At 44.8% G+C, this 26,272-nt stretch overlaps 1 protein-coding gene across 1 annotated transcript in view; it reads left to right on the top strand.

The window, feature by feature from the left end:
* Window positions 1–22,180, top strand: part of PDZD2 (PDZ domain containing 2) — a 142,112-nt gene extending 119,932 nt beyond the window's left edge. Inside the window, exons 17-24 of the mRNA XM_075137360.1 lie at window positions 10–800; window positions 2,002–2,146; window positions 4,167–7,776; window positions 8,472–8,589; window positions 11,843–11,944; window positions 14,366–14,636; window positions 16,573–16,707; window positions 18,155–22,180. Coding sequence (XP_074993461.1) covers window positions 10–800; window positions 2,002–2,146; window positions 4,167–7,776; window positions 8,472–8,589; window positions 11,843–11,944; window positions 14,366–14,636; window positions 16,573–16,707; window positions 18,155–18,321 — 5,339 coding nt within the window. The 3' untranslated portion in view covers window positions 18,322–22,180. The remainder of the gene's footprint in view (window positions 1–9; window positions 801–2,001; window positions 2,147–4,166; window positions 7,777–8,471; window positions 8,590–11,842; window positions 11,945–14,365; window positions 14,637–16,572; window positions 16,708–18,154) is intronic.
* The last annotated feature ends 4,092 nt before the right edge of the window (window positions 22,181–26,272 follow it).

Here is a 26,272-nt window from a genome sequence, read left to right on the forward strand (position 1 = left end):
TTTTTCTAGCTGCTAGAGAAGCAGGAGTGGCAAAAGCAAATGGTCTGGCTTCTCCAACTAGTGGGAGATCATCCGGCCTTCACAACAAGCATGTGGAGTCTGTCCGACCCGGCATCCTCAGTGACAGCCCCAAATCTGCCCGCAGCCCCTTTCATCGACAGAGGAGGGTTGTTTTCTACGATGGTGATGTTAGTGATGACGACGAAAGTTCCCACTTGCAAAGAAGCCAGAGGGCCAAGAGCCAGGAGGACGCTGGCATTGTCATTACAACGTCGTCTGTAGAAATCAATGATGAGAGCCAGGACAGCGAGTCATCTAGATACAGTGGCATGGAGATGTCTTCCCCTGTCTTCAGCAACTCTGTGGAGTCTGCAGACAGCACGCTGGAGCAAATCGACTCTCCTTTCTTCCCCATCATAGCATTCGATTACTCAAGTGTGCCTGAAGTTCGTCTTGGCAGCCTGAGTTTGAAGGAGCTCCGGGAAGCACAACTTGAATCTAAGAGGTCGCCAAAACTTGAGCACAGAGCAGTCACGAGAGTGAAAAGCATGATGAGCACGGAGTGCCGAAGCCTTCAGAGACAGAGGACGGAGGAGCATGGCTCTTATAACAAGCCTGTTGCGAGGGCGCTCCCTCACAGCAAGAAGTGTGAAGCACCCGACGGGGCCGGGCAAGGCCAGGGTGAAATAGTCACTCTGGTTCGCAACGAGCACGAGTCATTCGGCCTGGATTTGGAAATCCAGGCCCTACCCTTAAAGGTTGTTGTCACAGGACTGCGGCCAGGTGGAGCAGCAGAAATGGTAATTTTTTAATTTGGGTTGCCTTGTTGTGATTTGCTTTCACTTTGCAGGGATGATGATTATTATTAGTATTAGTATTATTTATTATTAAGCAAATGATCTGTTGAGAGTAAGTGCAAGGGAGGTGTTTGTCTCTGCTGGGCAAAACATGTCTCATCCCATATTGTTCTGAAGCTGCTGTTCAATGAAGTGTTTCTGATTCAGAAGTGCACCCTTGGCTGATTCAAAACTAAGACAGTCAAGAGGCAGATCTACTGAGATGGACTGATCCCCACTCGCAGTCACAGTTTTGAGGGAATGCCATGCTTTTGTTTCCTTTCTTTTTACCAGAGGCAAAGACAAAATAAGTAAATCCTGGTGGTAAAAATGTTTAATATTTTATATGCACATATTCCTGTGTTACACAAATCTGGTGCCAGGAGGCCTTAGGTGCTAGCCAGGTTTGCCAAGTTCCATGGAAGTACCAGTAACACATTGCTCTTCTGCATCTCATACATGCACGTACTAGTATGGATGCTTGCTTCACGCTGGATGTGGAATCGCTGACCTAGATGCAAAAGTGTGGAAAGAGGAAGGAGGATACTCTGGTGTACAAAGCTGGATGTAGCATTTTTAATCTAGTTAGTGGCCACTAGGGTAAGAGGGGATATGGCGTAGCAGTTTGAATTGGGCTGTGAGAGCTGGGGATTTGGGTTCTGTTCCTGCCTTTTTCTCTGACTTATTGTGCAGTGTTTAGAAACATACTTAGGCGTTTACCTTAAGAGCTTAGTCCCTGTCCAATTAAGTAATTTAGGAGAGTCCCATTGGTCCAATGGGAGGTTGTGACCAGGAATATAATTCACACATGAAATGCAAAACTTATAGACAGTGTTCCAGTCCTGAAGAAGCTATGACTGATCCATCCCAAATCATTTAAATGAAGAGGGCTGTGTCTTCCATCCTGAAACTGATCTCTCAGAGAACCCAGCAGTTCTCTTGACCTTCCTGTTTTAGATTGATCATTAATTCCTCTTCTGGCAAAAGCACAGTCTGCTCTTTATTTATGTGTTGGCAAACTGACTGCAGTGGTACCTGTGATCTGCGGTGATGTGAAATAGGGAATGTTACTCATACGCCATTAATTGCTTTCCTGCAATCTTTGCCCCTGTGGCAGGGCTTCTGAGGTGTATTTATAATTTCCTTGGGTCTGTCATTGCATCAGGGATCAATGGGCAAGATGGCTGTAGGAGATGAGATTACCACCATCAACAGTATCCCGGTCAGTAAGATGACGTATGAGGAAATCTGCTTGCTTATGCAGTGTCTTCCCACATCCGTAACCCTGGAGATCCAGAAAGCAGCATCAGGTGAGAGAGTAGATTTGCTTTCGTACCATTTATTCTGAATACTAGTGAAGAAAATTGCCTTCGATCGGCTGGATCTGATCTTCTGCTGCCCCAACTTCCCACATCGATTCAGAGAAAAAACAGGGGGTACATTGTGTCTGCATTGGTGAGCCAGGCAAAGCACTTTGCCGCCAAACCAGGCTTCGGGGTCTTTCCTGGCACCATGATGAGGGGAGCAAACCTACTCCTGTGTGAAGTGTTCAAAGCTCCCACTTACAGTATGTCCCTCCTGCCAGCATTTGCAGAGGTCTGAGTAATTTCATGCAGACCTGGAGCTAACTCAGCAGCAACCCTGTCCTGACAACCATTTTACTGCTGTGCCTGTTCAGTAAATATATTAACCCTTTATAATCACATATTTCTCTCTTAAAACTGAAGTTTAAATAGTATTTTTGTGAATAGACAGTAAGATAATAAAAGCCTTCTTTCTTTCTTTCCCTTTCATGTGTCAGAGTTCTCTAATGTGCAGAAGGATGAAACAGAAAACCAAAAAAATCTTATCAAAATGTTTATTTGCATGTTTCTTATAAAAAGTTTTCTAGTTTGAATTGAAACATTTGATACCTCCTTAGTTTCTGCTCAGGGCTGATTTATGCTGCTACAGCAATACATGCATCCCCACAGACTGTACAAATTACGTGGTGTGGAAATGAGTGTTTGAAAAAGAAAAGCATACTTTTCAAGTTCAGGAAGAACATAATATTTTGCTTCATTTTAGCTTATGATCTTCTTTGTGTACCTATTAATACCTGGGAGCCTGAAGTGTTTCCAGATGCTTCAGTTCCAGTTGTTCTTTAAGGAATTTCTGGCTTGGCAGAGAGTCCTGTTCTTGTTTCCTTAGATTGCTGTGGCTTTTGCAGACTAATAGCATTGGGGTAAGGGCACGTTGGTACTCCTTTATCAGGCAGCTCTTCTGCTTTGCCCTTCCTCTCGCCCTGCCCCGCTGGCAGAGAAGCAGGTCTCTTCAGTGTGTGATCCAGCATGCTGAAGCCGGGCAGTACTTCAAATCCTAACCTGACTGCTTCAGATTGCTCTTCTGAGATGTCTTGCCCTTTGTTGACTCCAGGAGGAACCTGCACTTCTTAGCATGGGTACCTAAGTGTTGTGGGTAATCCCGCAGGTTTGTGCAAAGGTTAGAGAGATGTGCTGGCACGTTTGAATGAGCAGGAAAGGATGCTGACTCTGTGAATACACTCCTCCTTCTCCATGCACTTTCTGGGCCTCATCTGGTAATAACTGGCCTTTAGAAAGCAGCTTGAATGGGCATGCGTGTCCCAGAAGCAGTGGAGAAAGGTGCAAGCAGATGCTTCGGGTGAAGTGCTGAAAATTGAAGAGCTGGAGAAATGGGTGCTGGAGTGCAGCAGTGACAGGGACCTCAGTGTGTTGCCCAAGAGTGGGTTAAACATGTATTAGAAACAAGGAAAGGTCTGTGCCGGAAACCCTGTAAAGCCCATATGCTTAATGCGTGTATAACATCACCCATGCATGTCACATTGAACACCTGCAGAAATGCGGAGAGGATGAGGTCAAGTTATTTATGCACAGCTCATCACTGTGTTATCTATTCACCTTTGTTTGCTATGCCAGGGCTGTGTACTCTCTGCAATCTGTTGGAGACATCTTTGATCAAACAAGTAATGAGAAGCGATACTGCTCAACCTGACTTACTGCACACTGACACTTTGGTAGTTGGCTGCTTGACTGCTGAAATTTCAAAGATGAAAATTAAGCAGATCATGACTACTCACCCTGGATAAGTGGATTGCTCCCTCCTGTGTGCTGCTCAAATACACAGGGTTATGTTTAATTTGAGTTGTTGTAAACATCATTACAGAAGACAAAGAGTGCAGAGCAAAATGAAAACATGTAGTCTGACTATGTGGGTGTCTATTTTTGTAGTAAAACCTGGTGTTTTGTGTATCATTTTCCATATCTGACAGGATCTTGCTTCTTTTTTTAATTTATTTTTATCGTGATGCAGCTGTCAGCAGATTTACAAACCTCATCCTGTCTCCAGGGGTAGACAGTCAAAATCAGGCCGATGTCAACAGCATCCTCGCAACTGCGGAAGAACCGAGTGCTGGGAAGCGAGAAGGAGCCGGTTTGCAGAATGCTGGTGGTGGCTGTGCGGTGGAGAGAACAACACTGCCACCTGATGCCACGAGCAAAGACGTGCAAAGAGGTACCATGAAAAGCAGCCGCACCGAGGACTGCGCTGCCATCCCCGTCACTGATATCGATGACTTGCTCAGCCAAATGGGTGTTCCCGAGAGCAGGGCTTCGCGCACACCGTCGCGAGCGGAAAGCCCCCTCCGAGATGAGTACACCACGATGTGCTGCTGTGGGACTGACGAAGGCTGTCCCGGAACTGAGCCACGACCAGCCAAGGAGGAGCTGCTGGAAAAAGCTATGAATTGTGGAGCTAATGCACAAGGGGTTTTGGGGCTGTCTGTCTTGGACACCATTAACACAGGCAAACTTTTTACTGTGAATAAAAATTCTTTAAATAACTATTCTAGGAATTTTAGCAGTTTAAATGAGGATGAGTTGCCTACAGCAAACTCTCTGGAAGGTAAGAGAAGCGACCCATTTCCAAAGTCTATGTATGGGGCTGCGGAAGATTCTCACTCAGACTCAGAGTCTGTCACAGAAACCTTTGATGGTGCTAATGAAGTGTTGCTTGGGCCCTGCACGGCTGCTAACGCCCCTGCAGTCTGTACTGTAATGGAGTCAGATGAGGAGCAAATTGAGATTTGTTGCATGAACGATGAGCTGCAAAAGCCCGCACAGGAAAAACATCTCACATCTGCAACAAGCTCATCCTCTCTGTCCCTGCTGCACCCTTATGGCAGCAAAGTTTTGCAAACTGAGGGCTGTGCAATGTGTGGGTCACTGGAGACAAGCATCAACAAACTAGGCTTGGAAGATCATGGTGGTCCCACTCCATGTCCCTCACAGTGTTCAGATGTGTCCTCTGCATCCTTGTGTTCTTCTTCCTCGGTTTTCCAGCTGGAAAAAGACATCCTAAAGAATTCAGTCAGTATCCCTGAAGTTTACTCTTTCTGTAACAATGGTGCCTTAAGTACACAAGAACAGATTGGTTTGGGGAACAGTAACAGACGTATGAAATGCTGTGAATCCATTGAAGACGAAGGGTCTCTGCACTGCAAAAAGAAAAGCTTTTGCTCTGCTAGAAATGTCAATGGCTTGGAGAACAACTTGCTTGAGAAAGAAGGATGTCATGATGAGCAGAGATCCAAATCTGAAAGTGAAACGGTGGTTGATGACTATAATCATGCTGTTAGTTATTGCTTAGTGAAGAAAGAAACCAACAGTTTGTCCAACTTGTCTAAAACAGACGGCAATCATGTGAATGCCTTGTCATCAAGAGCAATATCACTCAGGTCTCCCTTTCCCACTAGATCTAAAGATCCAAAGGCTAATACAACTCATGACTTGCCAGGGAAAAATGAGAAAATTAACTCTGTGACTTCAGGAAGGACTTCAAATGGAAAAGTCCAAAACTCAGGCACAAATCACTGTAAAGGAGCTGCAGTACCGCACAGCCCATCCTCGCAGAAAAAATCCTGTCAGGAGTCTAAGGGAATGGCACAAAAAAGTATAATGGACACCCTTTTAAATAACCAGAAGGCCAAAGCAGGACCAAAGCTAAAAGGATCCACCATCAAAGGCAAAGCAAAGGCAAATTCGGATTCTTCTGGCATTAATCCTACCAAAGTCAGTGGGGCTGATCAGAAAAGGATTTCTGTTTCTCCACAGCTGTCGCCTAAACTCCTGGGGAAGAAAACACCGTTGTCCCATAATTCACCTACAAATCCAGATCCTGGCAAGAGCGTTTCAGCAGCCTCAAGGACTCCAAGGTCAGAGCTAGAAAATAAACCATCACTAGTCATTTCTGAAGATTCACTTCTGCCCCTCCTGAATGGCACCAGCAGCCCAACAGTGAGCGGTGAAATGAAGTGTGACTATGGGGAGTTAACAGACCTGCAGCAGGCATGGGGAAAGCCAAAAGAAACACAAGCTTCCATGCAGCCGGTGGTGTGTCAGGGTAAGGGTGTTAAGGTGGATGATTTCAGAGCCAGAGATGGTCAGTGCAAAGTCACTTCATCTCCTCAGGGGATACCAAAAGTTGAATATGTGAAAGGGAGGACTGAGAACCGTGAAACAGGCCTGAACACAATCAAGAGCATCTATAGTGCAGATGACCTTAGGCAATTAGATCTGCAAAATGTAGGACCATCTGCTGGAGGCTCTTCTTCATTGAGGTCCCCCTCGGTTCAGCAGGAGCAGCTGGAAGGGCAGGAGATCCAGCGCACTTTCATTGAGGTGAAGCTTTCCTCATCATCATCCTCTTCCTCCTCTTCCTCTGCCTCTTCCTCACCAGCATCATTTTTGCAGCTGCCATTGCTGGAGAAAACAGAAGAGGTGAACGCAGAAGTGCCTCGGCTGGCTGAGGAGATGGGGACTGTGCAGTGTTTCTCGAAAGCAGATACCACCGGAGACAGAAATCTCTATGGCTTGTCAAAACCTGTGACGAGGACTTATTCGATGCCGGCCCAGTTATCGGGTCACTTGAGGGAGGACTGCCATGTTGCAGAGGTTCATCCCGTGCAAGGACCCCAGGGCCACGCTGCAGAGGAGAGATACCCTCAGGCGGCAACGGGGATGTTAAAGATGGTCCATCTCAACCTGCCGAATGGCCAGAGTGGGAAGGAGCAGGCATACGCCTCCAAAAGCTCCCAGAGGGTCCATGACACGTCTCCCTCAGCCAGCGACGTTAGCTGCCCTGCCACCGATAAGCTGAGGAGCTTCAGGAGGAATTACTACTACTATGAGCTGAACTGGCCGCATGAATCTACCTCATCCTTCTCCGTCAAACAGAGGATCAAATCCTTTGAAAACCTGGCAAATTTCGACCGGCCCATTGTGAAGGCCATCGATATACACTCAGCGGCGAGGTCCCCCCTCGCCAGGAGGTCATGTGGTGGGATGGCCGCCGCAGCCAGCCCCGCCGAGACACCACGGGCCTTGCGGCGCAGCTTGAGCTCCTACGGCGGCAGCCCGAGCCCGGCCAACGCCGTGGCCAAGTCTCCCACCAGCGCAGAGCCCACACGTGTGGCGGAGGGCAGCAAGGGGGAAGGAGAGCCCCAGAGGAGCGAGGCGGGCAGCGCTGGGGCAGATGCGGACGCCTTTCCCCCCTCGGCCTCGCAGGCGCGCCGCAGCCGGGGCCTGGGGCGGCCGCCGCTGTCCCGCTCCAGGCTGCGGGAGCTGAGGGCCCTCAGCATGCCCGACCTGGACAAGCTGTGCGGAGAGGGCTTCTCAGGGCCACCGCAGCCCGCCTGCTTCAAGACGGAGCTGGAAATCACACCCCGCAGAGCCCTCGGCATGCCTGCCCGGAGCGACGCAGCCCCGCCAGCCCGCTGCAGCCCCGCTGAGGCGGGTGCGATGGGGAAGGGTGCCAGCAGCCCTCGGGACAGCGGCTCGGGGACACCAGGGTCTGCCTCAGATGATGACGTGCCCCATGGCAGCTCTCTGGATGGGGATCGCTCAGAAAACAGTTGGTCCATCAGGTTGGTGTCAGCTTTGCTACTGTTCTTTAGTTTTCATCCCCACAAGCCTCTCCTGAGGTGAAGCTTCCCCATTGCCCCAGGTCCGCCCCAAAGCGCATTTCAGCTTTCCTCCAGCCCCCATTCCCCTCACGATTCCGGGTGCCGTTTTTCATGCTCTTGATCACTCGGAGCCGCCATTCTGCTGTCTGGCGGCGGCCGTGCTTCAGTACAGGGTGAAACACTTTATCCTGGGGGGGCTGGGCTCCTTTTATGGACTCCTCCTGGGTCCCCTCTAGCTGGTTTTGGTCAGTTTTTGGCCACGTTACGGCACAGCAGCCACTGTAGAGGGGAGGCTGCGCAGCGCTGGCTGCCAGCATAGCCTGCGGTGACAAACGAGCTTCTTGTCCTGCCAGAAGCAGTCTTCAGATGTAGCTGTCTCCTTGTTTTTTGTTAATGCCTGTTGCTAAAACCATTGGGGAAGGAGGAGGGGAACAGAACGGGGACTGATTTTCAGAGTTATTTTTAAGTTGTCTTCTCTGCCCGTTCCCATTCTCCCAGGATACACCATTTCTTACCTGTTTTCAAGATTTCTGCTTTTGTTAATGAGCTGGCCCTTCATCGTTTACCCTAATGCAACCTACATTGCATACCTGAAACATATCTCTGCACAGTCTAGAAATATAAAGCTGTCTCTTGTATTTTTCTGTTCATTTTAGCTTGGATCAGCTGCTCGTCTCAAGCCTGGACCAGCAAAAACTGCAATCTGTTTTGTCAGCAGTGGTACCAAAATGTGGTGTTGCTGCTATGCTCCAAGAAGTCAAAGCACAAGTAAAGGTAAAAACCAGAAAATAAAACTAGATTATTGGCAGTATTTTTAAGAGTTTTCTTAATGGCAGATAAAATCTCTTCCAAACAGTTTCAGAGCTGTGTTAGGTTACAGTTGATGGTAGTTCTACTAATGCTGGTTTTTGAGTGCCTGCTATAAACCCATAATAAATTTTGAAATTTGAATGACTTTTGTATAAGAAAGGGTATTGTTTGTCCAGTGTGAAAGCCGTTTTAAGCCACAGTAAATAGACCTATTTCAAGCAGAGAAGTATGCCTCCATTTGAGTCATTATTATAGCTGAGAAACTCCTGGGTTGCCAATAATTACACATCAGAATTTAACTTTCCACCAACCATCTGGGTCATACTCACTTTCCCTACCGTGCAAGTGAAGCTCTGCTCCTCTCTGTGCCTGGAAGCACCCGCCTTCTGCTAGAAGCTGCGATCACGGAAATTGAATTTATTTTGTTTAATGCTGAACTGGTGGCTAGCAACACCAGAAAGCTGCTGCTGGAGGGTTTGTGAAAGACTTCTGTGACCTTTTTGCTCTCTTCTGTGGAAACTGGTTATTGCATTAAGATAACCTGCTTCATTATGTAGGTGTTTAAACAAGGCCTCCAAAGTGAAATGATTGCCAGAACATTACTTCCCTGTTTGCAGTGTTTGTGTTTGTGTTTTTGGGATACAGCCACATCCTTTTAAAATCAGAACAGAAGTTGATAAAATAATGACAGCACTGGAGGGGAAACTGCCATCTGGTCTGCATAACTGCTGGCTGAGCTGCATTTAGAGTGTTCCTGAGTCTTACTCACAATGGTTGCTATTTCAAACATAGAACAGGTTGGGGGGAACAGGACCTCCCCAAAATACTGAGCTTTACCTCCTTCCTGGGACAGCGTAGCTAAAGCTCGCAAGTCCCAAGAACTTGGTGAGCCAAGAGAGTTTGGTAGGTTTACTGATAAAATTAGGATTGGATTGTACTTCTGGCCAAAGGTAATTAAGTGTTATTTAAAGTATTTTGCATGGGGTCTTGGAGAGATTATTTATTTATGCCACTTTTCAAAGCCCGAGAACTCAAATATTTATAAAGCTGAATGCTTTTTGGAATGCACTCCTTGTCTGCATAGTTTCTTATCCATATTTAAACCCAGTATGGCACGTATGCTGGAAAATTTTATGCTAGCCAAATACTGGATTTAAATGTACAATAAGACAGTTCTTAGTTATGCAATTGCTGAAAAATGAGATGGACTGCCTGATTCGGACTGAGAGCTTCCCCGGAAAGAGTTTGTCATTATCTTTTGCTCTGAACAGTGCTGAATTTACTGCTAGCGTTTAATAAGTGCTACTAATATAAAAAAATAAATACACAGAGATTTCATTGTTTAAATCTCTGACCGATGATCTTTGGCTAACAGGCTAAACAGAGGTGATCACTGAAGGCCTTGTGTGTCCACTGCGTGGCCGAGTAAAGCAATAAGCATGCATAGCCAGGTCTCTGTGCCGCATAGTACACGTGCTGGCTGAGAACAGCATTGGGAGCTGGGGAGGGAGGAAATGCACGATCTCGGCAATGGGAAGCCAGGGTTCAGACTGTGTTGCTGACTGGCCCAGGACGTGTGGTCCTCACACAACCCTCTAACATCTCAGCCTCTGATATTTTTATATTTTTTCTTCCCCAATGTAAGCAAATTAAGTTGTAGTAACAAGGGTTTGAAAGAACCTGACCCCTTGAACAAAAAGAGTTGCTATAGTACTTAATGGTCAAAGATATGTGTATGTTTCCATCACCCTCACTGCACTTTGAAAGGGGCTAGCCTAGATGTTTAACTGATTTTATTATTTCTAGCCTAACATAAAGCTGTTCTCACTTGAGTACAGGTGAGAAGCGGTCTTAACATCTACAAAAGACTGTGGACTAAGATGTGCAGCCCTGACTGCTCCTCTCTCCTCAAGTGCTGATGGATCAGTGATGTGGAGCAGGGTGGCATCGGTTTGTGACGTTGGCTCTGTGCATTGCCTTTAATGCAGAAAATCTTCCAGGGCCACTATTTGGCAAAAAAGCATACAGTGGGACCAAGAATTTGACTGTTGTTTCACCAAAAAATGATAGTAGTCTGTGGTTCCCTGTGCCTTTTGAAGCAAAATTAAAAGGCAAAGGCTGAGTTAAAATGTTGAGTTTAGTTATGTATGTATGTCATTTAATGCTAAATAGATTAAGAGGTTGGTTTCTAATGATGTGCCATTAATTTTAGTGTTGGCAGTTTCTGGAAATGACTGATGTTGGATGGGATCCCAGGGAAAAGCTGAGAGACCCGCTTTCTACTCCCCACTTCTGATGCTCTGCCCCACAGACTGTTACTATCCCCTTGCTCCACCAAATGCCTGCTTACAGTCCCCCTTACACCACAAAATGTGATCTCTATAACAGCATCTGCTTTTGTCCTAATAACTGATTAGAAGGCAGCACCAGACTTGCTGGACAGGACTGCTTCTCTCTCATGGCAAATTCTGTATTTTGGCAGCAGGCCATCACTTCGAAGAAATCAGCTTTACACCTTTGTTCTGGTCTGGAGCCAAGTTCAGCCCTGGTGCAGACCTGCACCAGTCCCTTTCCTGTGCTAGATGCTCCCATTTCCACAACAGCACAGCTTAGTCCCATTTGGATCACTAACAGGCTCCCAAGTGAAACAGTTTTCCTGCTCTCCCATCTAACCTTCCTAAGCTTCAATTTGTAGCCACTGCCCCTTGCAAGATTATCCAGGAATGCTGAGAAGAGATTGATGCAGCTGCCCTGCATTACATCTTTGTAACTGTCTTTCAAGAGGAAGGAGAAATGGGATAACAAAAGTGTTAGTAATTCCCTAGAAAGTACAGTGCTTGATCCAGAAAGGTGTATGGGAGCTATTGAGTTTTGACTGCAAAATGCCGAGCAATGCAAAGTTGATTACAGCCTGTGAAAATTAGGCTGCCCAAGGTTTAATACCCTTCCACTACCCTAATTTTGACTTTGCTTTCTAGCCTTGAATTGACTGAAGAAACCTTTGCTGTCACTTGAGTTCTCCTATATGGCTGCTACTCATCTGTAGCATGAACAGAAATGCATTTAATGTCTCAGTTTCAATTCCTTGAGTTGCTTTTTTCACCTGCCATAATCTGAGGGTACTGGGAATTTGTCATTTCTGTGGGAACTTTGTCTTGATCTTTGGTTTTGTTTTTCTTCTCCTTCCCCTTCCCCTCCACCTCCGTTTTTCCGCTAGAGCAAAGAAGACACATACTTTGTAGTCTTGCACAAAGAAGAAGGAGCTGGCCTGGGATTTAGCGTTGCTGGAGGAATAGATCTGGAACAGAAATCAGTCACAGTAAGTGATGGCTGCAAGTCATTTTTTTGCAAAGCTCACTTTAAAGCAGGCTGGTGATTAGATCAAATGTTCGTTTATCAAGACTCACTGCAAGTCATTCACAGTCATAAAACGGTGTCTCTCAGAGGCGGCTGCATACCATCTGCTACTGAAATCACAGTGTGTCTGGGAAGCTTAATTTTGTTATTGGGGACGGATGCCAATTATGTTTTCAGTCTTTAAAGGTCTGTTACTGGATGGGATCGGCTAGATCTAAATCCTATGCATGTAAATAAAATTCTGCATGCAGCCTTTTAGGGGAGATATTCATTCCCAGCCCTTGAAAGTAAACTGTGCAGCTAAGTTTTTGAAGGATTTTGCAAATCTTGGGAATTAATGTTTCAGACCTTGGCAAACATTCTGGATTTCACGTCACAAGTTTGTTTTAGTGTTATTAAGACCTGTGGGTGGTCAGTAAATGAAGGTTGTTGTTTTGTTTGTTTGTTTGTTTGTTGTTTGTTTTTAAAAGTCTCATAGAGCATTCTGAACCAAAGATACTGTGTGCCATTAAATGATGTTGGTGTGTAAAAAGTGATACCTAGCAACTTATATACTGTTCAAAAACAGATCAGTGACACAAAATACGCATTTAAATTCTGCCCTGAGAGAGAGAAACCCATTAAGTGCTTAATATTAGAAGAAAGGTATGGCCTCAGTCTTTGGGGCCTGCAGCAGCCCTTGCAGGAAACTTCTGATCTTTGCAGTTAGACAAGACCAATGTAAGTAAACGTATTTTACATTAAGGAGTCATTGAGTTAGAACATGGTCACAGTCTAGGGAACGGACTCTACTTCTTTTGCTACAAAGGTTGTGTTCCCTGTCTCTGGCCCAAACAGTCGCAGTGTCAGCTGTGAGCAAGGTGAAGGCTCAAGGCTCTCCCACCCCAAAGAGTTCCTCACCTACAGACTGGGACACTACCTAAAAATATGATCTTGAGCTCTCTCAGGCTGAGTAGCTGATGAAGTCTTTCTCCTGAATGCCATTAGCCATGAGGCCAAAAGAGCATCAGCTCCTGCTCTTTCCAGATCCTCTTTGTTCAGTGTGTGTAAAGCATATTTCTCAGGTGTGTAACATTTCAATGTCCTTGACCTACTGGGATTCTGGGTCCCAGCTGGATTTAGGGTTGGCATTGGGTGCTGAGCTGCTTAGATGGGCTGTTCTGCCCACACTTGGGTGCAGAAATAGAAATGCCTAGTGAGCTTCAAGGTACTGAGGAGTTGAGCGTGTAAGGGAACGAAGCAGATGTTTTGGACATGACCCCTGTATTCCACTTACCTCTTGCATTTTGGTGTCTACGTTCTATCATTGAGGCTGTTATTCCAGCTTTGAGTGCCTGCTTAGACTGCTGGAAATTTATCTCCTTGGATCTGTAGGGTTGTGGCAGGTGCCCATCTCAGCATGGCCTGCAGTGGGACAGAACTGGAGCCAAAAGGCTTCTGATTCTTCACCGTTGGTCTGGGTATTAGGATAAATTCCTAGAGAAACTGCTACACAGAATTGTATCCACAGATTTACTGCCTTGAACCGTTGCCGAGTGGACCTAGAACTGTGTGCACGGGAAACCATATTCTGGCAGCTAAAATTACAGTGCCTGATAGGCAAGTCTTCAAATACTGGGTCTTGAGTCTTTTAGTCAGTTCCTTTCTGTAAATGGCACACATCTAAGTCTCAGCTGCGCTTGGTGGAGTTTACTCAAAGTTTAATCCACTTAAATCCACTATTTTTTTTTTTACTCAAAGTTTAATCCACTATTTTTTGTTCTCTAGAAAAAATGCATTTCAAGCCACTAAATCGTCCTTTTGCATGTGTTTGCATGGTATTTGATCAGGCAAATTGAGATGGACAATTAAATGCTTGTACAGCTGCAGTAAGTCAGAGCCTTTCTTTGCACAGATGCTGTGCACAGCTTGTAAGTGTGCATTTGAAAACAGCACAGGATGCATGTCCCAGATGGTGGGAATTTGGGAAGTGGGTATCTCACACTGCAATTTTGCTCTTCATGTTTGCTGTAGCACGGATGTGGATTTAACCTGTGTGCCACTTGGAAGTATGTTAATTGAAGACCCTTGAGGAGTTCAGTGAAAGCATAAGTGATTTGTGATACTACATTCTCTAGCTGGTTTTGGTCTTTGGCTTAGAAATGACCATGCAATACCGGCATCTTTTCCTCCACTTTCCCCCCTGTCCCTAACTGTAGTTCTTGTCCAGTCACTTAGGCCTTAGTACTTGAGGGCGTTCATTGGAGCAAATGTTGCATGCCTGGTATCCAAGCAGTGGGCACTGATTGCAAACTTTGGTAGGGACTCTGTGTTCACCTTGGCCTGTAGAGACTATGTGTGGTCATGAGGTTAAAGCATCCTTAAGTTAAAATCTTTCTTGTAGGTCCACAGAGTGTTTTCAAAGGGAGTGGCATCTCAAGAAGGGACTATTCATCGAGGAGATCTTGTTCTGTCAATCAATGGCAAGTCTCTTGTGAGCTCAGTCCATGGGGATGTCCTGAATGCTCTTCATCAGGCAAGACTATACAAATTCGCAGTCATTGTCATCCAGAAGGAAAAAGACAAAGCAAACAATTCCTCCAGACTTGAGATATCAGCTACTGGCAGAAAATGTGTGGGGTCTGGAAAGGATGTTTCCATGGAAATAGGAACAGGTATGATCTTTGTCCAAGAACAGTTGGAAGGATTCCCTTGCAGAGCAGACTGAAGGGGAAAATGTCCATGTGTTTTAGATTAAAAGTGTCTGTGCCTTATGTGATTGAAGGGAGCAAATGAAATTACCTTTAAATTTTATTTGTTCTCTTTGGAGCCTAAACACAGTTTGGGTTTTTTTCAAAATATCATAACTAGGCAAAAACTTAGAAGGACATTTAGGGCCTAATCCAATTTCTGCTGAAGTTAGTGATTCCACATATTCTTCCAATCCAGGATAAACTCCTTTTAAGTAATAACAGTAGTCAGTGCAAGAAAGCAAACAACCAAAAAAGAAAAAAACCCTCTAACCTCAAAGAAAACCCCAAGCCCTGCAGTTTGTTATGCATAGGGACTGAACTTGCTCTTTGTAATAGTAGATTTCATACAGTTTCTACTAAAAACATAGAAAAAATTATTTTGATATTACAGTAAATGGAGCTAAGCCAAATCCAAGTTATCCATCCCATAGGAAACTAGGGATAAATGGTTTAAGTGGAAATGTATCAGTGGAATAGTAAGTTCCTGTTTTGAGAACAAGACAGGATTTCAGAGTGAAGGCTGCAGTTGGGGTGTTACAACAGATCTCTCAAATTTTTTTGTAGAATTAAGACACAAACCCCTTTCGTACTTATCTGTATTGCTGCTGCTTCCGGAGCAGGGGGTGACCAGCTGCAGTGTCCCTGGGAGGGAGTGAGTAGTGGTTACAGTTTGTTGCTGAGAGATTTGGTGATGCGGCTTCCAATACCAGGCACTCAGCTCAGACCACCCCAAAACCAGGACATGGAGCTGCCCCTCACCCATTTTTAACCTCTTGGCTGTAATCATTACTGGTTTGGTTTTTTTTTTCCTGTAGCAGTTTTTATTGTTTTATGCTTTCACTGGGTTTTATAGGACAGCTTTGTAATATAGCTTAAAAGAAATGGGAAGCACTCTGTAAATGAATGGATGAGCCTTTCCGGAATTGCTCCCATGGATATAATATATGTAATTACTTCAGAATCCCTTTCTACCCTAAACTTCCTGCGTCCTGCACGTTGGCAAATGCAGAATAACTGCTGGGCGCAGGCACTAGGGGGCAACATTATCTCATAAAAAACATAGTATTGGGTTATCAAGAATATAATTCCATCCTGAGAGGCAAAGCACATCTTCAAATGTTTTAGATAACATTTAAAGTTGTTTGAGATAACGGTAGCAGTAATTTGTGATAATGTGGACTGCATAATTTTTACATTCACACAGGGCAAAGGGGGTCCTGTTTTCCAAAATTGTAGATTTATTTCCTCCTAAGCAAAATCATATTTTATGTTAGCTACAGCAATATTGCGTTCTAAAAATATCTGCTATGTAGGACATAGGATGCACCTACAAGTAATTACGGTTATTTCCATAGATACGAGACCAGAAACGATTATTCACACTAGTGGGTGATTACAGACTTTTCCTTAAGAGGATGGAACATGTTTGTTTAATGTAATGTTTCATTCGTTACTGTTATTTAAAAAGATGCTCATTGAATAAGCAAGTGGGAACAAATGAAAGAAAAAGAAATGCTCTCCACTCACTATTTTTGTAATTTTTCAGTATTTTGTTGATGTTTGAGTCTTTGCTAAGTTTGCTAAGCTTTAATTTTGCCAAAAAAAAATGCCTTGGCAGGTTTTTGTTGAACATGCAAAATGAAAATGTCTGTGTGCATAAATGCATTTTGTACTATATCCCCTTCACAGCTGCAATAATACACATTCACTTCTGAGAAACTGGGTAGCCACATGTTCTAATCTGAATATGAACTGAACTCTGAATTGCTTTGTCACTGCAGCAAAAACAAAACCAACAAACACAACTTGCAATTTACTGTTAACTGCATAACAAGATGCTGCGTATATTCTGTCACAGATCCAAACCTGGATATGAATGATGTCATCTGCATTGAATTACTGAAAACCTCTGCTGGCTTGGGATTCAGTCTTGATGGTGGAAAAGCTTCCATTGCTGGAGACAGGCCCTTGCTTGTGAAAAGAATATTTAAAGGTACTATAAGCATGCAGTGGATATTATCCCAGTTTTTCCTTTTGTGCATTGTACAGACATTTTAATTCTTGGACTCAGGTTTTTTTTGAAGTAACAGTGGTTTTTGTGGCCCTCGTTTATTACCACTTACTAGCCAAAGTGGTCAGTAAAAAAAACACTCCTGGGAATGGCTAGGGATTGCATCTGCTAGTAAATGTTTGTGGAGCAATCTGATTTACTAAATATGATGCAGTTCCTTCCTGGGCTTGTCCAGTATTCTAGACATTAAATTACAGCAGCAGTGTCATATGTAACGGTTCGAGAAGTTCATGCCTTATCCGTTTCTCTTTTCTAAGAGAAGCACAGTGCAGATAATCAGTGTGGTTCCAGAGCACCATCCTGCATTATACCCAATTATTAATTTTACCTTTTTTTTTGTCCTTGGGGTTTTTTTTTGTTAGATATCAGTATTAGCTTTCGCCAAGAATATGTGACGTTCGTATTCAAAAACTGCCACTCTTGGATGCTGTGTTTGTCAGCAGGTAGTTAAACTTATATGAACCCTGTATAGAAGGGAAACCAATCCCACAACTTTGCTGTGATTTTAGTATGTCTTAGTCTGGGATTCAGTTTAGTAAAAAAATACAGCACTTTCTAAAGTGAAACTTTAGAAAGAAACTTTAGAAAGAGTTTTTCACTTTCTAAGCTGAAACTCTCAATGAAGCTGTGAGTGCGCAGCATTTTTACAGGATTACTTTTCAGTGGTTTATTCTCCCATCAAGGAATAAAATCAAACTGATATTTCCTGAATTGCGTATCAGTTTCTTTATGTATGTTTGTTTTCTCCTATTTAGAAATTATTCTGAGGGTAAAGAGCATGTTTAATTTTTGAGATCATTAATTTATATCTTTAGATACCGTCCTTTTCCCCTCCCCTCCCCGTGATGCCTGATGTTAGTTAAATTATCATTACGTAATGTACTTTCATCAGCAGTGAAGCGTGTGCCCCTCCCTAGGAGCTGTTTTTGTGTCTCCTGTGTTTGTCTTAAGTTTGCTACCCGTGTTTGGTTTGTTTATCCCTGTTATCTGGGTTTTACAATCTGCTGCATTATCTGCTTACTACCACGTTAAAATTCTGTTTGAGAAAATACATCCATGACACACACAACCAGGTTTTCTTACAGCTACAGAGATAACGTATAGCATATTTCATGCACTCATTCTGCTTCCTTCAAAACCAGACATTTTTTCTGAGAACAAGGATTTATCGTGGTTAAAATAACATTTTCTGTGAGATGCAGCATGGACTAGATTGGTAGAGCTGAGCTGAACATAAGTGACTTGTACTGAAATTGCCACTGTTGGAAAAACGGTTTATTTGCTGTTCATCAAGATGGAAAGCAAATTTTTGTGGGTTTACTTTCTTTTTTTTTTTTTTAAACTGACTTTTTTCTGCTTTTGCTCCTAGGTGGTGCTGCAGAGCAATCTGGAAACATAGAAACTGGAGATGAAATTCTTGCTGTTAGTGGAAAATCATTACTTGGCCTCATGCATTATGATGCCTGGAACATTATTAAATCTGTGCCAGAGGGCCCTGTTCAGTTACTAATCCGAAAACACAGAACTTCACTGTGATGGAAGGACTACATCCAATCATGCTTGCTAAGACAAAACATTTAAAACTGGCTAGAAGCTGTCTTTGTTGCTAAAGCCACACAGAAGTGTCTTAATGCTCTACAGAGAGGTGCTAAGAGCCTTGGAGAACCACTGAGCAAGCATGTGATGAGCATTATAAAATCTCACCTAATTATTGGGGATAAAGGAAGCCAAATGTTAGAGACATTTTTGTATTATGTGGCAGTTTTAATGGAACTTCAAGACCTCTCCTGCGTTTGGTTTAAAGTATTTTGACTGAGATAAATAACACTGTGCCTGTCCGTGATATTTTTAGTATCTGCAGAGCGTTGGGAGTATAACTTGTTGGTTGCCATCCTGTTGACAAGGATGGGTATCTAGACTGTACTATATCACTTAGCTGTAATAAGACTTCAGGACACTTTCTTAGGGTCTGGTCTTTTTTTGTTGTAATAAGAGAATGTCTGGAACAATCTCACTTTATTCTTCTAAGTGCAGTTTTGCTAAAAATGCGTGACAAAAGAGTATAATTTTGCACAACTTCTATGCCTAAAACACGAGCATTTTATTGCAAAGCTGAAAAATCCTCTTAAAACTGATGAACTAACTCAGCATCCACCACAACTGAATCTGCTCTTAGATGCAACTTGTATCTGAAAGCACTTGGCATTAATGCGGTAGAAATCTGTGAGCAAGAAAATCATGTCCAAATAATAGGTGATTGTCCACCAAGGTGTAGACTGAGTTGTTAGCTGTGATTAAAATGGGAGCGATAAAAATTGGGGTCTGAAATTTCAAATTTAAGCTTCCAATTTTAGGCACCTTTAAAAAATATATATCTTTTTAAAAGAGGGATAATTTTAGGTGCTGAGCACTTGCAGATCCCACAGACTTCAGCGATCGCTAACTACATCTGAAAGCCAGACTGCTTTTATTTGGCTGCAAGAGCTCTAAGGCTGCCCGACTTGAAACACTCAAGCTGGAAAATGGTGGATGTGGATTATAACAGATTAAATCCGAACTGACCATATTTGTGGTGGCTTTTAATAGCTCTTTTTTGTTTTCTCCTGTCTAGTATTTATTTTTGCTTGTGTGAGAGTGGGTAAGGATGTGTGTGGAAGATATAAGTGGACCCGGCTGCGTCAGGCGGATGCTGAGGGTTCTGGATGGTGAAACTGAAAACTATTTGTGTGGATGAGAGAAACCATGGTGTTAAATACAGCAAAACTGAAAGGGTTGCAATGCCGCAGGCACTTAGTTTGGATTTTCTCACCTCTACTCACAGTAAAGGTATCAATAACGGGCCATGCTGCTGAGTGTTATTTATAGTCTGCTGTGTTGGGAGGAGAGCGTATGCGTGCAAGAGATTAGACTCTGTTATTTCTCTTCCTACATCTGGGATAGCTAAACAACATAAAAGAGATACAGGAGGAAATGGGCCAGTGTCTTATCAGCTGAGAACAAGTTGTTTGTTCCAGAGAGCTCAGGTTGTTTGTCACATTAGGCTGGAGACCACTTGCAGCCAACATGCCCAGGGTGAAGAACTCTCAGCCTGGAGCCGGTCCAAATCTGAAGTGCTGCCTACGTTTATAGTAAGCCAAGACCTGCGTAGCTGTTACAAAAAGGTCTGGGCTTGTTGCTTGGCCCTTCCCCAAGATCATACTATAGTTCAGTTTATTTACATATATTCAGCAGTGCTTGGAGCAATTGCTTCCAGGTTAGTGGAGCATTTCGTTCGGTTCTTTTCTGTGACAGCTTCATTAGACTGCAACTCATGATGTGCAGAGGAAAATTCAGTTCTGCGAGGCAACCTGAGACCAGGCGAGCAGAAAAGCTGTGCAATGTTTGCCTAAAAATGAATATATTTAATTCGTTTTCAGTGACGTATTAGCATGTGAATCCAGGGAGAGATGCAGCTTTTGGTTACAGGAAAGGCAATACTGTACATAGTCCTACAGCTGCTTTGCCTGCAGGATTTCTGTTGAAACTAATTCAGGTTCAGTGCTGTGAAATGACTGTGGAGTCGCGTCCTCTGTCCCTGAAGCTCAGCCGCTCTGTCGGGACTGGTCCTTGCCTCCACTCACCTCCGTGGTGGGAGAGGCATCAGGAGGATGCAGCACTTGGGGTCAGAGGACCGCACTGAGGTTGCAGGCCTGTGCTGGGGTAAAAGAGGTTACCCCTGGATATTTGCTGAAAAACAGGGAGAAGATATTTGGCAGTTAAATGGTGAGGCCTCGTTCAGGAATGACCAAAATCTGACTGTAGTAGTGTGTATAATAGATACATAAAATGCATGTGGAATTTAATGCAGCGTAGTGAATACATACCTGTATACGTATAATTCGTACAAGTGCAGTACTGACTTTTTGCTACTTTAATGTGGTAAATCACAATTGTGTTTTAGGAAATGGCATTTTTTTTCAGTCTACAGTTAAAAATTTTGGAGGTTCCAACGCAGGGAGGCATATGTGTGAGCTCAAGGGTAAAGACTATATTTTGTAAATTAAACTTGATTTGAGGTGTCTTAAGATGATACGTGGTGAATATTTTCAGATGCTTATTTGCAGGTACTGTTCATTGTGAGTGATTTAGAAAGCTTTCATTTTTCAGTAATCGAATACTGTTCAGTATTTTATTTTACATGCACGTAGATATGTGCTGGCTGAGTAACAGCAAAGAGAAATGGGGATTTTTGTGTGTGATTCAGTAGTGGCTATAATTTAAAAGATAGGTTTAATGTTTTAAGTCTGATAGTTACTATGGGTAGAATGATACACTTCTCTACTAACATTACAGCAAGAAAAAGAATAGTGTTTAACCCTGATTGTTTCTGTTCCTGAAAATATTTTTTTTTTTGGTGAAAGAACAAGAAACATCTTTACTGATGCTACCAGTGTTGATATGATTACAGTAGCAGTTTCTGATGTCTCTACTGGGGTGATGTTCCCCATAAAAGCCCCAAGATTTATGCAACATGGGTCTGCTTTATTACAAACAGGATGAGTAGACCAAACAGATGTAGTGAACCTTTGGTTACGCACCTGGCAAAGTAAATGTTATTTTTCTGAGAGCCTGGTCGCACCAAAATTTCAGAGGGTGTTGGATTAGTTCATCAGTATTCAGTAGGTTCACGAGCATTTTTGGCCTTGCTGTTTGCATATTGGGTCCCCACAGTGATTCTTTGCCGTGTCGGAGGGTTGGCAAAGCTCTAGGAGAGCAGTGACTCTCCAGAGACTTGCAGCTGCATCTTATAATACCAAAAAATCAGGATGAAATTACGGACATGGTCCACAACTCTTCACCAGGGACCTGAAGGCATTCCAGACAAGGTTAATTTGCTCCTGGATGGAGAAGGCCTGGTGGAGGGCTTTGCCGCTGAATATGAGAGTGGGCTTTGGTGCGATACTGCCATTGCATATTCTGCAGCCTTTTGTACCCGGAAGCTCTTTCTAGCTTCTGTAGGGACTGCATCTGTATTAAAAATCGTGAGATTAGGCCTAGATTAGGGAGGGAGCAATATCTGATAATTTTCTTGCTTAAAAAAAAAGAGGGCAGATAAGTATTAATAAACTGTTGAGTGATTCATATTTTCTAAGACCCTCACTTAAAATTAACCCTAGTTAATGTTCTGCAGTGGTTCTTGTCAAAATCCAAAGGAACTATTCCCAGATGGGAATGTTTACCTGCTTCTACATTTAGGGTATGTAAATGTATACGTGGAAATATTGATGAGTAGACTAGATTATGTGAGAAATGGGGATACTCTAAGTAGGATTTGTGTGTTAGGCTAATACACTTCTTGTATGATATTGTATATTTACACTTTTATTTATATAAATAAAACTTCTTTTAATGAAAACTGTTTAATATGCCTTGTATATTATAAAAAAGTGAGTGCAATAACATGAAATAGATTGTACATTTTTCAACTTGCTGTCTCTGTTATGTAAATCTGTATTGCCATAAACTGTTTTGTTTGGGTTTTTTAGTGACTTTGGAAATAAATGGTATCCTTAGTATCCTCTAGATATTTATTTCTGTTATGCCAAAGTCTGTCTGGTCCACAGTTGGAACTGGCATCGCAGGGACAAAGTTGTCAGGGACACACGGTCAAAGACTCAGTGTTAACGCTCTCCAGATGTGCATCTAAGCTGGAAGTAAAATACTGCCCTCTAAGAACTGGCATTCAGTGTGATGAGGATTAAAGCATTTAAGAAGCGTCAGAAGGAGTTTTGTAGGACCTGCTTTGGTATCTTGGAAGCTGTACTTTGTTTTTTTCCTGCTGCTGTGCAAGGAAAATATGGAGGGCAAAGGTGAAATGCAGAGTTTTCATCTAGAGCAGCAGTCTCTGGAGCACATCGCTTATAAACTCTACCTCCTGCCCAGCTGCTGGGCTATAAGGGAATGGGTTGTATGTGGAGGGAATATGTATATACAACTCGTCCTAACCTGGTATTTGTTCTTGTCTTCCACCTACCCTGGGGATAAACTCCCCTTCAAAACCCCAGTGAGCCGCTGGAACAGGCTGGGCTGGAGGCAACCTCTCTGTGGAGCTGCAGTGGAGCTCATCGTGGGAGGTGGGGGCCATATCCTCCAAACTGGGAAAGTTTGCATCAAGTGGTCCACCTGTTTACGGACACAGCTGGTTTCACAGTCCCTGCACGGCAGCTCGAAGCAAGCCTCCCACAAAGGTGAAGCAGCCCAGGAAGCATGGTCCGGACGCCCTCCTCTCAGCTGCTCTGACATGGGGAATGCCAGAGGCACCCAAAATCCTGCGCAGCGCGGCAGCGCACGGACACGTCAGCTAGTCACTGCGGTGTAGGCTGAGCAGGAGGAAGGAGCTTGTGAGTTAAGCGTTTATATCCACATTGCAAACCCGTGCGCATTGCTCCGTGTTTGAGTGCTGGGTTGGGCGCTCGGAGCAGCAGCGCGGCTGGAAACTCCCACGCGGCTCACGCCACGGCGCAGTCCTGCCTTCTCCTCGCTGCAGGCACGGTGGTCGCCGGCGCCTCCTGCCACGCCTTGCAAACCCCACCGTTCCCTCCAATGCACGGTGCTGCCCGAAAGGGCCAGGTGGGCTTTTCTGCGAGGAGAGGAAGCTGTTTGCTTTCCCGTGCTGGTGGCGCGGAGGGCATTTCCCCGGGTTTGTGCCCCAAAAGCCGCAGTGTTTGCTTTCGGTTTCCTTCTCTGGGTGCTGCGCCATGAGGGTGCAAGTGAGCACGGGTCACGTGAGGAGGGAAAAGCCCCGGCGCTTCTGCTGAATCACCCTGTGGGAAAGGCCGGCGGGTTGGGTCCCCAGCCTGCCCCACGGGTGCCGGGGCCCTTTCCTGGGCTGGAGGGGAAGAGGAGGAGCTTTGTGCTATCCCAGTCCCCCGTCTGCACTGGGACATCTCTTCCCCATGTCCCTCTCCCTTGTAAACAGCCGTGGTGAGGGACGCTACAGAGCCTGTGTTGTTGCACACGTGAGATTGTGCAAGGCGTAAAACCAGGACCGTGGGAAGGGGATGGATGGGGAGGTGTGGGGCAGCACATGCAGCCCCCTCGAGCGTGCTCAGGCACATCTGTCCCCAGCTGGAGCCTGGCTTCTCCCCCAGAGCTGTGTGGGGAAAAGCAAAAAGACACTTTTAGCCATGAAGATCTCTGCTTTGCTCTCTCCCCTGCTGTCCTCAGTGCTGGGGCAGCCCAGCCCGTCTCCCCTCTTTCAGTGACTCCCCTGTATCCATCCTCCTGTCTGTCCTTCTCCCTCTTTCTCCTAACACATGGCATGAGCTGGGCTCAACAGATCAGTCTTGAACATCTTTAATTAAAATCTTAATTGCCCCAGACAGTGGCTAAGTAAAGAGGAATACAAAACAGAGAAGACACAAAGGACTTAATCCATAAATGGATTAGTACATGCGACTTCATTTATCCACTAAGGCATGTGAAGTGGTAGAAGATTACATTTAAGTTTTACCGAACTCAGTTGTGTTTCAGGGATAAGGCTTTTTCTGAAGGCCTTGGGGCACGGGCAAATGGGGAACTTGGTACAAAAGGCAAGAGAAGTTTGCTGTTTCGGGCTGTTTTATTCCCGTATTGCTAACATATAGAACTTAGATCTAAATGAGATAAATAGAGACACCTACTTCGTTGTTTGCAACCATGCTTATCATTCTACCTGAAAAGTTCTGGTTTATTGCTCATATTTTATGTCTTTGCCACTTTCCTGTTCCCTGTTAGCATCAGTCAACACAACTTAATGTCCAAATAGGATCCATGTCTCTCTGGTGTGGCTGTTCATGGCTCCAAAACCTCATCTGTATTTCCTGGAATGTGTCAAAACTGCCCCTTTATCACATTTGACCAAAGGCTGGTGGTCTCTGTTCCCATGCAGGGGTGGTGTGAAGGAGAGCCCCCGGGGGGGAGGTTCCCCGTGGCCTCCTCAGAGCCGGTGGCCGGGCAGGAGCAGGGTGCGCAGTGGCTGGCGCCATGCCTGCGCACGCAGGGAAGTGATGCTGCAGGCCAGCATGTGACTGTGACGACAAGGGGAATAAAAACCTCCCCAGGCCACGGCCCTGAGCTGCTCTTCCCGGTGCCCAGGGCCACGCAGGCTCAGCCCCAGAGCCAGCCATCACTGCGGGGAGCATGTCCACCCTGCTGCCTCTGTGCTGCCAGCCCCTCGCCTTCCCCTGGGCTCGGAGAGTCAAAGCTTTGGTCTGTGATTTTTTTTCCCATTTCCTATGCAATATTGGGTCATATAAGCGCTCTCGCAGCACCTCCATCCTGTGTCCAGCATCCCTGTATCAATAAGTGCCTGGAAAGCAAGTGATGATGCGTTACCTAGGGCTGATGCCTGCTGCTGCTGGTAAAAGAGATTGAGTTGTTTCTCCTTGTCAATGAATACGGCTGAAACAGGGCTGTCATCACGGACCCTTAGCAAAAGCCCATTTCAGACTTTGCCTTTATGGAAAAAGCCAGCCATGACTTGGTCTTTCCATGTAGTCATGTTCCTCAAAGCACTTGACTCAGCTAAAAAATTTCACAAACTAATGATGACTGCAATAATTTCTAAGTTTTTTTCCTTTAAAAATATAAAATCCCTCTCATTAAATGATCATAAGAAAGAACACTTGATGCAAATAAACATCCTTTCCCCAAACAAGGAGTGGTCCTCCCATCCTGCGATGTGTAAAGCTGTGACTAGAAGGATATTTCCCGGCAGTCAGGGTATTTTCTGAAGTTAGCCAATACTAAAACCAGAACCTTTTTGCCTTTCCATTGATAGTCCCATTTGCGCTGGCCTCACCTTGCCGTGCAGCTGAATCAGTCTGATACCATTGCGTTGAGCAAACAAGTCACCTGAAGCTGTAGTCACTTGGATTTTTCCCTACCTAGCAAAGCCATTTCCTTGACGTGTTGCCGACGCCATGGTGGTGCTGGGGAAAGCCCATCCGCTGTCAAAAATTACCTCCCTAATTCCTGATCCTGGGCAGGAGGGACCTCGATGTGGTCTCATGCCTTTGTCACGGCTCGGTCACATCCCTTTTGGGAGCACAAAGGGGAAGGTGCAAGCAGAAATCTGCCCTTAATCGCTGCCACGCAGCAAGTGGCAAAGGTGGCTGCGATCCCAGCTTGGATCCCAGAGCTGAAGGAGAAGGCGCAAACATGGTACTTTGACCTGGGCAGAGCGTGATAATGCAGGCAAAACCCCAAAGGCACAAAAGCCTGGTGATGGGCACCGTGCCGGGGCTGTCCTCTGCTCTGAGCCCCCCAGGTGGGCACTGCAGCGGTGTCACAGCGGTAACGGAGGGGTGCTGGCGTCCTGTTTGCCAGCCTTACCCAGTGTCGCTGAAGGTAACCGGTTTCTTTCGAGGTTTGATTTCTTTCAAGGTTTGCAGTTGGATTGTCCCCTGCAGAAAGGTGCCTTGGCCCTTCAAGCAGTGGGAGCAGCACAGAGGAGCCGAGCCAAGTG

The sequence above is a fragment of the Calonectris borealis genome, chromosome Z (assembly GCF_964195595.1).
Source record: "Calonectris borealis chromosome Z, bCalBor7.hap1.2, whole genome shotgun sequence".
NCBI lineage: Eukaryota > Metazoa > Chordata > Aves > Procellariiformes > Procellariidae > Calonectris > Calonectris borealis.